At 40.0% G+C, this 13902-nt stretch overlaps 1 protein-coding gene across 4 annotated transcripts in view; it reads right to left on the bottom strand.

Annotated features, from left to right (window-relative positions):
- syt7b (synaptotagmin VIIb) overlaps window positions 1-13902 on the bottom strand; it is a 122575-nt gene that overhangs the window by 27318 nt on the left and 81355 nt on the right. For 3 of the 4 annotated variants that reach the window (XM_085169093.1, XM_085169176.1, XM_085169308.1), the window contains 2 exons: window positions 11760-12107; window positions 6743-6865 (listed from right to left, as the gene is read on the bottom strand). In XM_085169093.1, the coding sequence (XP_085025219.1) occupies window positions 6743-6865; window positions 11760-12107 (471 nt within the window). The remainder of the gene's footprint in view (window positions 1-6742; window positions 6866-11759; window positions 12108-13902) is intronic. The other variant, XM_085169244.1, reaches the window with a different exon arrangement.

Genomic DNA, 13902 nt, shown 5'->3' with positions numbered 1-13902 from the left:
AAAATAAAAGAATCAGAAAGTGTGTTGTCAGAATAGTTGGTGGTCTTTAACTGCTAACCAGTCAAAGTAATAATTCTCCACTGTGAAGCTGAAAGCTGGATGAGCTATGATAAGCTGTGTAGCTTTCAGTTCCAGTTTTATAAATCATAATGATTTGATTTGAATGAACAGGCATTGACATGCGCATGGCTTGCACTGAATGGAAGCAGTGAGCAGTAAGTATTTACAGCTTTTACAAACTCAGCTTTCAGAGTCTGGGGCCAGTAAGGGTTTATTCATATTTATTTCTCTGCTGCATCTCTGAACTCATTAAGATGCAACTCTGCCATGCAACAATGGTTTTCTGAGATGATAATAACACAAACAGCTTCAGAGCTTCCATCATAGTTATCTGCAGGTGGGTGATTACGTCCAGTACACTGCAGGGTTTTGGCTGGTCTACCACGGTGACCCAAACATGGAAATAAAACATGGAGCTACGCATAAGCGATTACAGGACATGTAGTTTAACCTAGAAAAAGAGGCATGCTTTATTCTACAGATAAAAGAACAGCAGGAAATGAAATGTGTATTTAGGTTTGACCTGAAATATTACAAAGGCTGCACTGTGCAAAGGTCTTGAGCCTCTCCTCATTTCTTTACATTTTGCTGCCAAGGAGCCTGACTTTGTTTTAATTTTTAAAGCAATTTTGAGCAAAACTTCTCCAGGTTTTCTGAAGGTCTTTCAAAGTATGTCTTTGAACATTGGTTGTTTTTTATTCATTTTCAGTCCAGTGCTGTACCTGACATTTTTTGTTTGTTAAGCCACTAAACACCGACCCATCATTCATGCCCAAAAAAGACACCTAACTCAAATCCAGTGTTGTGTCTACACACAACTTAACAAAGAACCTATTTTCTTTCACAGTCTTTTGTGCTCTTGCAGCCTGCCTCTCATTTCTTTAGCTGAATTTATAAGAAATGACGCTGATAAAACAGTTTGGCAAGCACAAAATAACATTTTTCCACTAACCAGTTGATTCCCAAAAAGCTATTAGTTGAGAAAGAAATGGCAGACCAAAAACATTATCTACAGCTGATAAACACTATCTGAAAGTCATGTCTTTAATAAACAGGAAAAAATCTAGCAAACAAAGCCACAGAGCCTAAAGCCCTGGCATATGGCCCTTCAATTGTTCCATCTACTGTTTTCCGAAGCTGCAACATATTGCCAAAAACTGTGGGTGTCTACAGCCATCTGTAAAGGATGGTGGCAGCTTTGTCATGGTTTCAGCCAGTGGTGTTAGGGAACGTGTCAAAATCGATGCAACTATGAACACAGAAAAATACCGTTAGTTTTTTGATCCACCATGCAATACTGTCTGGAACATGGCTGACTGTTAACAATTTTATTTTTCATGACAATAATCCTAAACACACTGCCAACGCAGTAAAAGTATACCTGGATAGAAAAACACACATTGAAACACTATCAGTCATGGGTTAGCCTCTCCAGAGCCCGGGCCTCAATAGTACAGGAAGAAAAGGCAGCCAACATCTAAAGAAGAGCTTTGAATGTCCTTAAAGAAGCCTGGAGAACTATTCTGAACACTACTTAAAGAAATAACAAGAAAGCCTGCCTAAGAGAGTTCAGGCTGTGCTGAAAAATAAAGGTACTCGTACCAAATATTGATTTTCAAGCTCGTTGGAATTGAATCTTTTTTTTGCCTTATATACTGTATTCACATATATATTTTACAGATGCTTCATCAAAATATTAAGCAATGAAGGTTGGTTTAAGACTTTTGCACAGCACCGTATTGACACTGGCTTTGTATCCTGAATCAAACACTAAATTTAAACTTCTCACAAAACATGACACACTTTTTTTTTAGAGATGAGGTGAGGTTCAGCAATTAAAACAGGATGCTGTGCAAGTATTTCAGGCTTTAGATGAGTCACAGACAGTAACAAAGCATCCAAAGCTTTGATAAGCAGCTCTAATGTCTGAGTGCATTGCACTACGGTGGATCTCTGTCAGCACTGATTCACCCTGTACAACTCAGCATGTTTTGCTGCCCTCGCAACAACATGAAAATTAAACAAATATACGCCCTTTAGGTTATCGTTGCTTATTCTGAAATTGGGATTTTCTTCCATTTATCATGAGCCATTTATCCCATTTTCAACAAGACGCGTTTGCTGCAGGTTTTCTTGAGTGCGAAAGCAACGAATGCTTTCTCATTTGACAAAAACAAAATGTTGCCTTGTTACGTAAAAGTGATCCAAGCGACAAATTGATCATATGATATTTTTTATTGCGTCCAGCCGGTATTAGTCACTGTCAGTAGCTGGTTCAGTGCTGTGACCACAGATGTCTGGATCATCACACTTACTGTCATTTAACATTTTTATTATTTTAACTCCATAGTCATTTTTTAAGGCGGCTGCGGTCTGCTGCTATGGAGCAGACAAAAGATAGATCTTTTTATTATTGTAGACATATTTTTCTTTGAATGAGGGGCTCTAATATGATTCGTGCCAATAATTTGCTTTGCAGCTGAGATGATGTAGATTAGCAACTAGTGACTGAATCCTAGAAACACATTAAAGCTGCACTAATATTTTCATATTAATGGCTCGAATGACTCTGCCTACTGTGAAAGAGATAGCCCAGAATACTGAACTGACAAAGAGTCATCATTGGCTCTGCAGTTGCCCTTACAGAGATGTTTAGCAGCCCACGCATTCAGTGATTTGGTTCAGTCCCGCTGCTTTCATCAAGCTTGTTTCCATCAGGCATCTGTTGTACGCTACCTGCCCAGCATTGATGGCAGCGTGACAAAGTTAGCAACAAGTGTCTGGACACAGTAGAGAATGAGAGCTAAATTAAGAGTGAATATTGGACTTCGCTGATCAGATGGACCAAATATCTCTGTGTATATATATATATATATGCACTTTGAGCTAACATACTCATTATAATATTAGTGCTACAGTATGTTCCTTTTGCTCGCAATTACTAACCTTGTCTCAACAAATATGGATCTGTGCTAATACACAGCACACACTGCGTTTGTCTCTATCCTGTCATTTCTCTGTTATCAGATTAGACGTCTGTAGATATTTGTGCTGTGAGCTGTACTTGATTTCATTAATAGACAAACAGAACCTCAGACCTCCATGGGTGTGTGTATTTTTATCTTGTTTCATATTTCTCTGCAAAGCGGAGAACAAAGGTTTCCTGCTCTTTCTGTCTGACGGCTTCTCGTCTTGGCCGGATCATCTCTTTGCGTCGTACTCAGGCTGCTGGGCGCTGTGAAAATGGCCAGGAGCAAGCGAACAGACGGGCACAGGGAGCTTAAGAGGTAGCAGGAGAGACAAGAGAGATGAGGGAGATGGACAGAGATGATGATGGAGAGCTGTTATTAGCTGTAGAAGGACACTAGACAACTTGGCCCACGCAAGCCCTCTGGGTAGAGGCTCGCAGGCTGGCTGTGATTAGAGTTGGGTGTTTGACAGACCTCCAGACAACGAGAGGGAAAGAGCATGGGGACAAGAGGTAGACTAGTCCTCTTCCCTGACTTGTCCTTAGATATTTGATATTAAATATTAAAAGAAAAAATAAAAGGATAATTGTAGCAATAACATTAGGAAGAAGAAACATTTATCACATTTTTTCTTCCAAGAGAGAGTTCTGGTTTTCCATCAACCGCAAATTCACAGCTGACCTAGTTAGAACGGCACACTAATATGCACTGCAGAGAGGTTTTGGGAAAACTCTGAGCATTTAAGAAACTTAATGCAATTCAAAAGTAGAATTTCTGCAAAGGTAAACAAAACATAACAAACAGACAGAGCCCTCGAAAAAAAAAAACTGCACCTTTATGATGAACTACACCTCTACTTTATCCTCTGCCCAGTAGTGTCAAAACAGTGGGATAAGCACTTTATCCGTCAAACACAGATGTGATAAGGGAGCAGCCTGTTCAGTCCTTTGTTCACTAGCTGAGAAACTGTGCTAGTCTCTGACGGCTGCTCTGAGATCACTGGTAGATGAGAGGTTAGCATATTTTTAGACGGGTGTTTCATGTGAGGAATCTTACTCGTAAATAATGAGGGTGCCCTTCCCGTATGCCTGCAACTCAAAGATCAAACCACCAGTGAAGAGATGCAGACAAGCCAACCATCAGAGGTCTGGATGGAGAAAACACAGGCCATGAAAAATGGGATAAAGGAACTCAAAATGTGGGTATGCAAAAGAGAAATTTGAGAAAACATAAAGGTAAAAATAAAGGCAAAAGAAATGAAAGCTCTTTAGTGCTGGAAGCTGGAAAAACCTAATAATTAAAGGTAGAAACCCAGCTAATATAAATGTACCAAGCAGGGCTGCCCACTGAGAATACCAAAGACACTTTCTTAGTATTATTTCTGGGTGAATTTCTCAGAGGAGTGAAAAGACACTAAAGGATTGGGTGATTAAAAAAAGAAACAAAATGTCATGAGTATTTTGATTAGTTACCTTTGTACAAAAGCACAACACTAAATAAAGCTTTCAGACAGCACCACGCTTATGCACAGTTATTCTTTATACTGTTATACAGCAGACAGGTTGTATCAAGTATCTTGGGGGAACTTGCCACAGTCTGTCTCACTGTCCTCTGTCTTCAGGTAATCCCGGACTGACTCCGTGATTTTGAGATCAGAGCTCTGTGGGGTTTACACCATCTGCTGCAAGTTTCCTGCTGCAGCTCTCTACGACTGAGGCAGCATGTCGGTCTTATTGTCAGACTGCAGAATGAATTTGGGAGTGACACTGATACTGTTGTAAGATGATTAACAATCTTAATACCCAAATGCTTTGAAGTTTTACACAATGCAAAATAATTACATCAGAAGTAGATTGTACATTATGGAGTTTAAAAGGCTGGCTTGTTTTTAGATTGAACATTTTTATTTTATTTGGAAAAAAAGACAAAAGACATACTATTAAACAGAATTACAGTGCTGGCAGTATCGGCTTTGAAATAACAATAAGGTTACATATATAAAAAGTTCACTGTAGAGGTATTTAGATCTGTCACAGTAAAGAGAAAGTACAGCCCCTAATCAATTTTCTTTAAGTTCTAAGACTCTACACACCAGGACATTTTAAACCTGATCCCTACCAGGTCATAAAATAAAATGAATACAACCTGAGATGAACAACAAAACACCACACATTAGACCATGTCATTATTTAACAGAAAGTTTAAGAGAAACTAAGCCAAACTATCGAAACAGTGTGTGAAACACACCCCACCCCACGATTCAGCAACTTCTAGAATCACCTTCAGCAGCAAAAACTCGAAGCAATCGCTCCTTTGTAGGACGTTATCATCCTCTCACATTTTTGTGGAGGAATTTTTGCCCGCTCTTCTTTACATTTTGCTTCAATCCTTGGAAGTTTGTGAATATTTATTCGTACACAGATGTTTCATAGTCCCAGATTAACATTTTAATGAGGCTGAGGACTGGCTTTGAACTGGGCCATTGAAGCACTTCTTTTCTTTGCAATCATTCTTTTTCAGATTTGCTGTCAGACAGATGGCCTCACATTTGACTCTAGCATAGTCGACTCAATGGCTGCATAGTGTCAGAGGTCCTGTGGGTCCAAAACAAGCACAAATCATCGCCCAGTTTGGTGAAAGCCAAACAAAGCACAGCACAAACACCGCAGTGCTTAACAGCTGATATGGGATGTTTGTGCTGATGTGTTTGGCTTTCACCAAACACGACTGCGAGCATCATCTGCTTCAGAAGTCTTGTGCGTTAGCTCGGATTTACGTTTGCAGACATTGGCTGCGTTGCCATGTTCTTCTAAAGAGAACAGCTGTTCTCCTGGTAACCTTTCCAAATAAGCCATACTGTTCTGTCTTTTTCTAACTGTACCACGATGAACTTTAACAATTAGGATGCTAACTGATGCCTGTAGAGTCTGAGATGTAGCTCTTTTCGCAGTTTTTCAGAATACTGCACAATCTGACTTTGGGGCAAATTTGCTGGGACGTCCACTCCTGGGAAGATTGGCGAATGTTTTGAATGTTTTCCGCTTGAGAATAATCTTTCTCACTGTAGAATGACAGACTTCAAATTGGCCATATAATCCTTCATATAGTGATGCTCACACTTACTGATGATATCTAATCAAACTGCACTTGATTACCAGCACCTGGCTGTTCCTCACCCTTTAAATTACTATAAAAGCTATAAAGGTGTAGTTAATCTTACACACACTGCATCTGTACTTTGGCTTAGTTTTTGTTAAATAAGTAAATAATCACACAGTGTAATATGTAATGTATTGTAGTTATATTTAGCTCATTGTAACAGTTGATAAGGACCAGATTATGTTTACCAAGTCTTGATAATGTGAAACCTTAGAAAGAAGGTCTACATCTTTAAATACAGTTATTATTTATGATAACAGTAAATACATAACTGTTGGTTTGTAATATGCTGCTTAGTGGTAGTGTAATTATGAATAATTTGCGTTTCAAGCAAGACTAAAATTGCCATGAAGTGTTGATCTTTCAGGTGACTCTACTGTACAGTGCGCACTCCTTCATCACCACAGTGGAGATAAATAGCCCTGCCCCGCGTAAAATTACAATCCATTACACACCTCTTCACCGTATGACAAGCAGCTACCTCGGCTGCTCGTTTTGTTTTTGTGCTTAACAACTCACATTCTTCACATTCCCCTCTCTCTTTCTCTCATTACCTTTTCTCTGGTGTGGTTTCATTTTCTTTGCTCGCTGGCGCTTCCTGTAGATCTGGGAGGTTGGCAAAGTCATCCTGTTCAGCCAGCCCGATTGCTAGAGACAGAACAACCATCTTCCCCTCACTGGACACACACGCACACAGACAGACAGACAGACAGGACATCACAAGACCATAGAGGCATGTGGGCAAATAGGCACAGGGGCACACACATCCAAAAAAAACAAAAACAAGCAGCGACACATACACACGGCACACAGTTCATGTACAAAGACAGGGAGTGGGAGAGAGGTGGTAGATTGCTGTGAGGACACTATTATATTTCATCCTTAACATATGTTCAATCCACACTGCACTTTTAAATGTCTCTCATCCAAACCTGCGAGCTAGGAAGTGATACAAAGGCTCTTTAATAGGACATGAATGCTTGTGTTCCTGACAGTTTTAGTTATCAAAAATGTAATTTTCTTATAGTGAATTTGGAAAACACTTCATTTTTTAATGCATGACATGTACCTTTGTACATAACCTGACCCCTTATTCCAAATGTGACTGCCAGCTAGTTTGATGTGCATATATAGTTTTTTACACTAAGATACATTTTCTAGCCAGAAAAAAATAATACCTTGTTGGACAACCTTTAGCTTTGACAGCAGCATGCATTTACCATTACATTATTTCTATAAGGTTACACAATATCACTATATTTATTTATGCTGAGAGTTGCATTAATTTACACAAGAGATGGATCGCTGCGTGAGGTTACGGTTCGGGCTCTATGGTGGCAGATCCATGTGTAAAAATCATCTCTCATGTTCCCTGAACCACTCTTCTACACTTTGAGCCTGATGAATCCTGGCATTGTCATCTTGGAATATGCCGGCTCCATCACGGAAGAAAAAAATCCATTAATGGGAGAACCGGGTCATCCTGGTCTGGGGCTTATCTCATTTTTGGGCACCTAAGATTGCTGATCCTGGGCCTGACCAACTGAAGCAACCCCCGGAGATAACACCGCCCCAAAAGGCTTGTATGATAATCACTAAGGATCATGGGTGCATCCATCTGCCGGTCTTCTTGCCCTGATGATACCCTTTTCCCACTGACCCATATACATTTTTTTCTAATTAGCTTCATTGATAAGTGTTTTTCCTTAAGGCTACACAGCAATTCAGCTGAAGGTGGTGACTTATTATTGGTCTGGCAGTGTAGATTATGTATGCTTGTTAAAGATAACAAGGAAGCACAATTAATTCGGAACCTTTCATTGATCCCAGGTTAGTATTTATTCATTCTTTGGTTTTATTATCAGTGCTGTTTGTTACACAAATGATTTAAACCTTAAGTTATCAGGGAAGTTTTGTTCTTTACCATTAACTCTTCGAAGCCGTGAGTTTGCAAAGAAAAGTCACCCGGTCTTTGAATTACATTAAAGTTTTGTAACATTTCAGATAATGTGTAATCCCTCTGATTGCCTAATGTACTGTATGCTGTAGCATTAGGATGAGTAGAGATTTTTTTTCTGCCAATTTATTGCTTCAAAGCTGAATTTCTTCAGTTCATTAACACTGACACAACACTGCACTGACATTGTATATGTGGCTATCATTTACTATTGTTTTTGTTTGTTAGAGAATAACAAAAGTGATGTTCAACAAAGAATAACTTTTGATAAATAAGTGGGGGCGATCACTTTTTTTTAACACCACTGTATGTTGCCTCTTTGAGTAATAAATATGTTAATATTTGTATAGAAAACCCTAAAAGAAAGGTTTGGATTGTCTCAGAGAAAAACAGAATCACCTGAAATGACATGCAAATGACATGCAAAGCAAAAAGAAAAAAGAAAGTCCACAAAAACAGAGGTACAAGCATACCTGCAACAAAGAAACACAATGTTCATTTGCAGCTGTTATTGTCTCTCTAAACAAGCCTGAAATCATCCAAAATGCATTTTACTGAACAACACTGCGCCATGAATTCAAGGCCATGCAAACAGTGCCCTTAACAAATGAGCATTTGCCCACAACTAACCTTGTGATTCACAGTCACAGACAGTAAGTCACATGTATGTACATATTGTACACTCTTCTAGTTTTTTTTCTCCATTCACCACATTTATTTTTCATTTTTTACAACCCTCTAACATAGCATGCATGATCCAAGGACAACCTTGACATATAGTATTCTTCGCCACTACCTCTTCCCTTAAAAGCCAAATCCAACTTCAAAACATGTTTTTTTTTCTGATGTCTTGCAGCCCTTAACATCAGCTGGCTTAGTTTTAGGCTTAGCTATAAAAGATTCAGCCTCACATTTATTTATTTATTTACTTTTTATTTGGTGGATTAGCTGCTGTCTTACGTTTATCTGAATGCCTTTGTTGTGAATAACAGATAGTGGTGGGTGCTAATGAAATTGCAGAGACCCAAATGTTTATTTTCTCTCAAAAATTGAACTGGAAAAGTTTAACTCCTGCAACAGCGAGCCAGTCACGTTGGCAGCGCTGACTTCACGTGTCGACGTGCATGTAGCTTAGAAACATAAATAGATTTAAATAGGATCAAAATATTTTTTTTTTTAAAAAAGAATCCTATCTCCTTCCTGATGTTTTCAGTTTCTTCTTAGCTTTTCTCTGATCTTCCTCCTCTCATCTCTGCACATTTCGTATTTTTTGTCCCCACTCTCTGGAGTGCTCCCGACCAAACAAGGTGCTCTTTGTTGAAGTAGTATTGACAACAAGAGGAACACATTAGTACTTGAGAGGCTGCAGCCCACTGGGGATGTGTAAACAGCATCTACATGACGCTCATCGATAAAGTGAATGGATTTGTATAGATGACCAAAAGAAGACACACGTGCTCCACGCTAAAATCATTGCCACCTACACCAGGTTCATTGATCGGAAAATGAAAGGGAAGCAGCTCAGACGCCACACTGCGTGACAGGTATGGACACAGCTGGAGGGTGAAACTGCTGCTTTTGCTTGTTTATACACCACTGATCACAAATGCATGATACCCACACTGCCCCCACCCACCTCCACGTCTCCCTCTCCCACCACCTCCAGGGTCAACCGCTGGCGTGTTTGGTCCAACGAGATTCACGAGGACAGGGACAACCACCTTCGTGTGCATGTGCACAGCCTTATTTGAATGATGATTCACATAGGCAGGGAGGTCAATAGCCCCGGAGACACTGCTAATGGGCGGACATGTAAAAGGTACAGAGCAAAGAGCTATGTGTATGGATGTGTGTGAGCATCTATGTTTGCGGTCAGGTGGGAAGGAGAGCTTTTACATGAGGCTGCTTTGCAGAGCACATCATCTGTAATCTATCACTCAAGCCAAGGGGTGGAGGAAGGCTCTCTATGCTCGGTATCAAAAAACAATCACTGACCATCGCACACCAGAAGCTTCTCTACTCAGTGAAGAATGAGTTGGAAAATTGGTGTTGAAAAATCACTCGTGACTTTGGCTAACTTTGCTTTATTTTTTTGTAACCCATGTTGGGCTTGTTATAAGATTTCTGCTTATGATTGGATTTTTTTTATCAGTCTGTCTTGAAAAAAACTTTAGAAGAAAAAAAGTTTTGAAATCTGAATATTTAAAGATTGTTTTTTTTATTGTTAGGCCTAACGCTATCCTGCGGTATCTGGCTGTTTTATACCACCTAAATCAAGACATAAAAGATGCACGTAATAGGGAAAAAACCAGAAGTTTGTATTTTATGGTGCTGCTGTGTAGTTAATATATGCATGCTGTGGTGATGCACAGTTCCAGACCAGACAAGTTTAAATCAAGTTTGTTTTTCTTATGACCTGCTGGGATTACTATAAAAAATATATTAAATATATGATAATAAACAGATGTTAAATCTGAACTTCTGCATGTGCCAGCGCTGTTTTTGTAAAATTGAAAACTACACACAAGTAAATAAACACAAATAAATATAAATGGGAGCTGAAGAACATTAGAAAGTGATTATAAAATACCTTAAGAGAAGATAATATCACCTATTATTTGAGACATTTACATGATTGGCAATTAACAGCAATGAAAAACTAATATGTTAAAACCCTTGATGCCTGACACACACCTTTTCTACTACATGCATATTAATATCACTACACCCTGAAAATAATCATTTAAATGAGTCTCTTGGGGACAACCTCATCAAAATTAATAAATTGAAGTTCTGCAGAGACCGTAGAGGATTGCAATTGATTTTGGTTCCATCCTGTGTAAAAAGCACACGCTTTGCCATTTTGTCACTTTATTAGACCACAGCTTATTCGGCAGCCCTTCAAGAAATCCCACACTCATGAAGAGTCTCTTTCTGTTTCTGGTGCTTTATACTGAGAGCTTTATTTTGTCAGGCATGAGTGAAAAAAAGGGGGGCGAACAAAAACACCTCTCAGCAGCACTCAACAAGATTTAACAGCACCACGTTCCAGCAGTAGGATGCAACGTTTGAGTTACTTCTTTGAGTATTTAAAATTTGAGTGTGTTCCTTCTAATTGCCTACATTTCAGAAGGAAGTTTGATCCGCTACTTTTACGTACAAAGATGATTTATTATCAACTTAACCACAAATGTGGTGCATTTAAAACAGTTCAAATTAGCCCCGTCAACCACCTGCAGCAGCAAAAAGCTATTTAAACATTAATGATATAGTGATAATTATGTATTAGCGCGACACTCACGGATCCATTTTATTATTCCTGCTATACTTCTCTTGTTATGAGTAATATTAAACATTTATATTTTGGTACACTTTTGAAAGCAGAACTTTTATTTTACAAAGTAATTTCACATTCGACTATTTATAGTATTACTTACAGGATTTGAAGACTGACAATTCCACAGATCACACTCCAGCACACAAACGATAATTTGAAAACTAAAGGCAGGATTTAAGAGACTACAGTGAAATGGTGCACTAAATTTTATAAATTTGTATTTGCAGTGCTGCACATATGATCCTCAACTTTACTTATAGGAAAGTAAAGTACTTACAGGAACGACTTAACATCCAGACCTCGGGTTCGGATTTGCTCCACCATGTGGTCCCAGCTGCCTGGATTTGACCTTGATCGGCCTGTCCCTGTTCCTCTGTACCGGGAGGCTCCAGCCGGACTCCCCCGGACCCCCCGCGGGCCCCCACGGTGGCCCCCCCCGCCTGGGCCTGTGTGCAACTGGCCCAGACTCTGTGAGGTGACTGGGGGGTCGTTGGGACCCGGAGGAGGCTGGTGAGTGAGGGGCTGTTGGAGGCTCTGCTGCCGGACCAGGGGCCGAGGGCGCGCCACAGCCGAGGACGGGATGTGCTCCAGGGTGGAAGCTGATGAAAGGGAAGCGTCCCCAAAGCTGAACGGATACATGGGAACACCGAGGACAGAGATGGATACAAAAAAAAAGGAAATAAATGGAGTTAGAGATACGTAATGGGAATATAGAAGAAAGAGCAGGCCGTTTTGAGATGAAAGGGTGAAAGATGAAAGTATAAAACAAATTTGTAACATGTTATTATGTTGATATCAAAAGGAAGAGAGAATAAAAATGGCCAAAACATACATAAGCACAGCACTGACTGAATTCTAGGAGTCTGCAGTGAATATCCAAGGGAGAGAGACTTGAGAGAGAGCAAAGATCAGTAAAGAAGGAGTTGCCAACAAGCTTGAGATACTTGTTAAACATCTGCAAGAAAACAGCTGTGCTGAACCTTATGTTGCCTAGCTGACCATACGTGTTTAGTCTGGCATACAACATATCATTCATATCCAAACTGGTGACTAAACAAACCTCTGCTTTTTGTAGAATCACAGACAAATTAAAAACCTGCAGCCAGTGACACTGGTCCCACTGGAAATGCACAATTTGCAGCATCAGAATGCCAAAATCAGGGTGTAGTCCTCTTTGCAGCTGTCCTTCAGGTTGATAAAATGACAAAAGCCAATCAAAATTATCAATTTATTTCACACAGAGTGACATGGGTGACTCTACATTGAATCTAAATGCCCATCATGCCAGCTGTTCCACTAACAAGCAGCTAGTGCTGTCTAATAAGCCCATTAAAAGAAAACACATGAAGGCAGTCTGTCTGTCTATGAGCAAACAAACTGATGAGTTGCATTCTGATGTGTTCAGCGGTCATAGTTTGGGAGATTTTTTGTTGTTGTGCGTGATGCATTCAGTGGGATCAGGTCTTAAAACTGCAGCAGAAATCTAGAAAGGGTGAATCTTCAACATAGACAGATCTCCTCCTGCAGCTCTTCCTTCTTGTGCCAACTCCCTCCCAGCAATCAAGCATATGAGCATTTGCTCACGCAATCAACTCTGGCTTTAAACTTCACATAGGAACATGAACCCAGCTCTCCCAGCTGAAAGTTCTCCAGTTAACCACTAATACCTCCAACATCTTAATTCTCGTGTGGACTTGGACTCTTATTCTACTTTACATTACTCCTGTGATCAGGTCTGAAAAGATCTGATCGGTCCGGTCTCCCATCACAGGCTCGATTCTCCAACGTCTGATTAGAGCACAAGAAGTGCAAAAGTCTAGTTCCCCCCGTAAGACCACTGTAATTACAATATGCTGAAAGGTTATTAGGTTTTTTCCCCCTTTTATGATTCTACAAACATGGTTCCTACCTCAGCGTTAAGTGGAATTAAATTGGAGCTTAAGGTATAGTAGCACTATCTCTTCACTTGAGACTCGGCTCTCCATCTGCAGTGCTGAATTGTTATCTATCTCCCTAATTAGCCTTGACCTACTTCTACCTTCTTGCCTTTTGCTTCCACCAATCTTTCTCAAAGGTCCTGTCGGCTCCTGCTATGTTTTCACTCGCAGCTCTTCCTTTAACCTTTGTGGTTCTCCTCTGCCTATTCATCTTTTCTTTACCCTCAGCCCTCATATCACTCTATAGCCACACCACCTCCAATCACCGTTCCTTAAGTCTGCCCTCTAATTACAGGTCTGCTACTCTTACAAGCATGTAATAGTGCTTCACCCCTTATCCTCCCCTCAATCACTGCCCTGTCTGATGACTGTAAGCTTGTGCTAAACAGCTCTGTCTGAAGCTAATGCAGTGAGGGAGGATTTACTGCCTGGACTTGAGTTGTGTACAACAGCGCTCTTTGGTATTACCTCGGTTCTGACTCT

This window comes from Neolamprologus multifasciatus, chromosome 1, assembly GCF_963576455.1.
Source record: "Neolamprologus multifasciatus chromosome 1, fNeoMul1.2, whole genome shotgun sequence".
Taxonomy (NCBI): Eukaryota; Metazoa; Chordata; class Actinopteri; order Cichliformes; family Cichlidae; genus Neolamprologus; species Neolamprologus multifasciatus.
The sequence above is the reverse complement of the archived record's forward strand: the minus strand, read 5'-3'. Positions and strand labels throughout refer to the sequence as shown.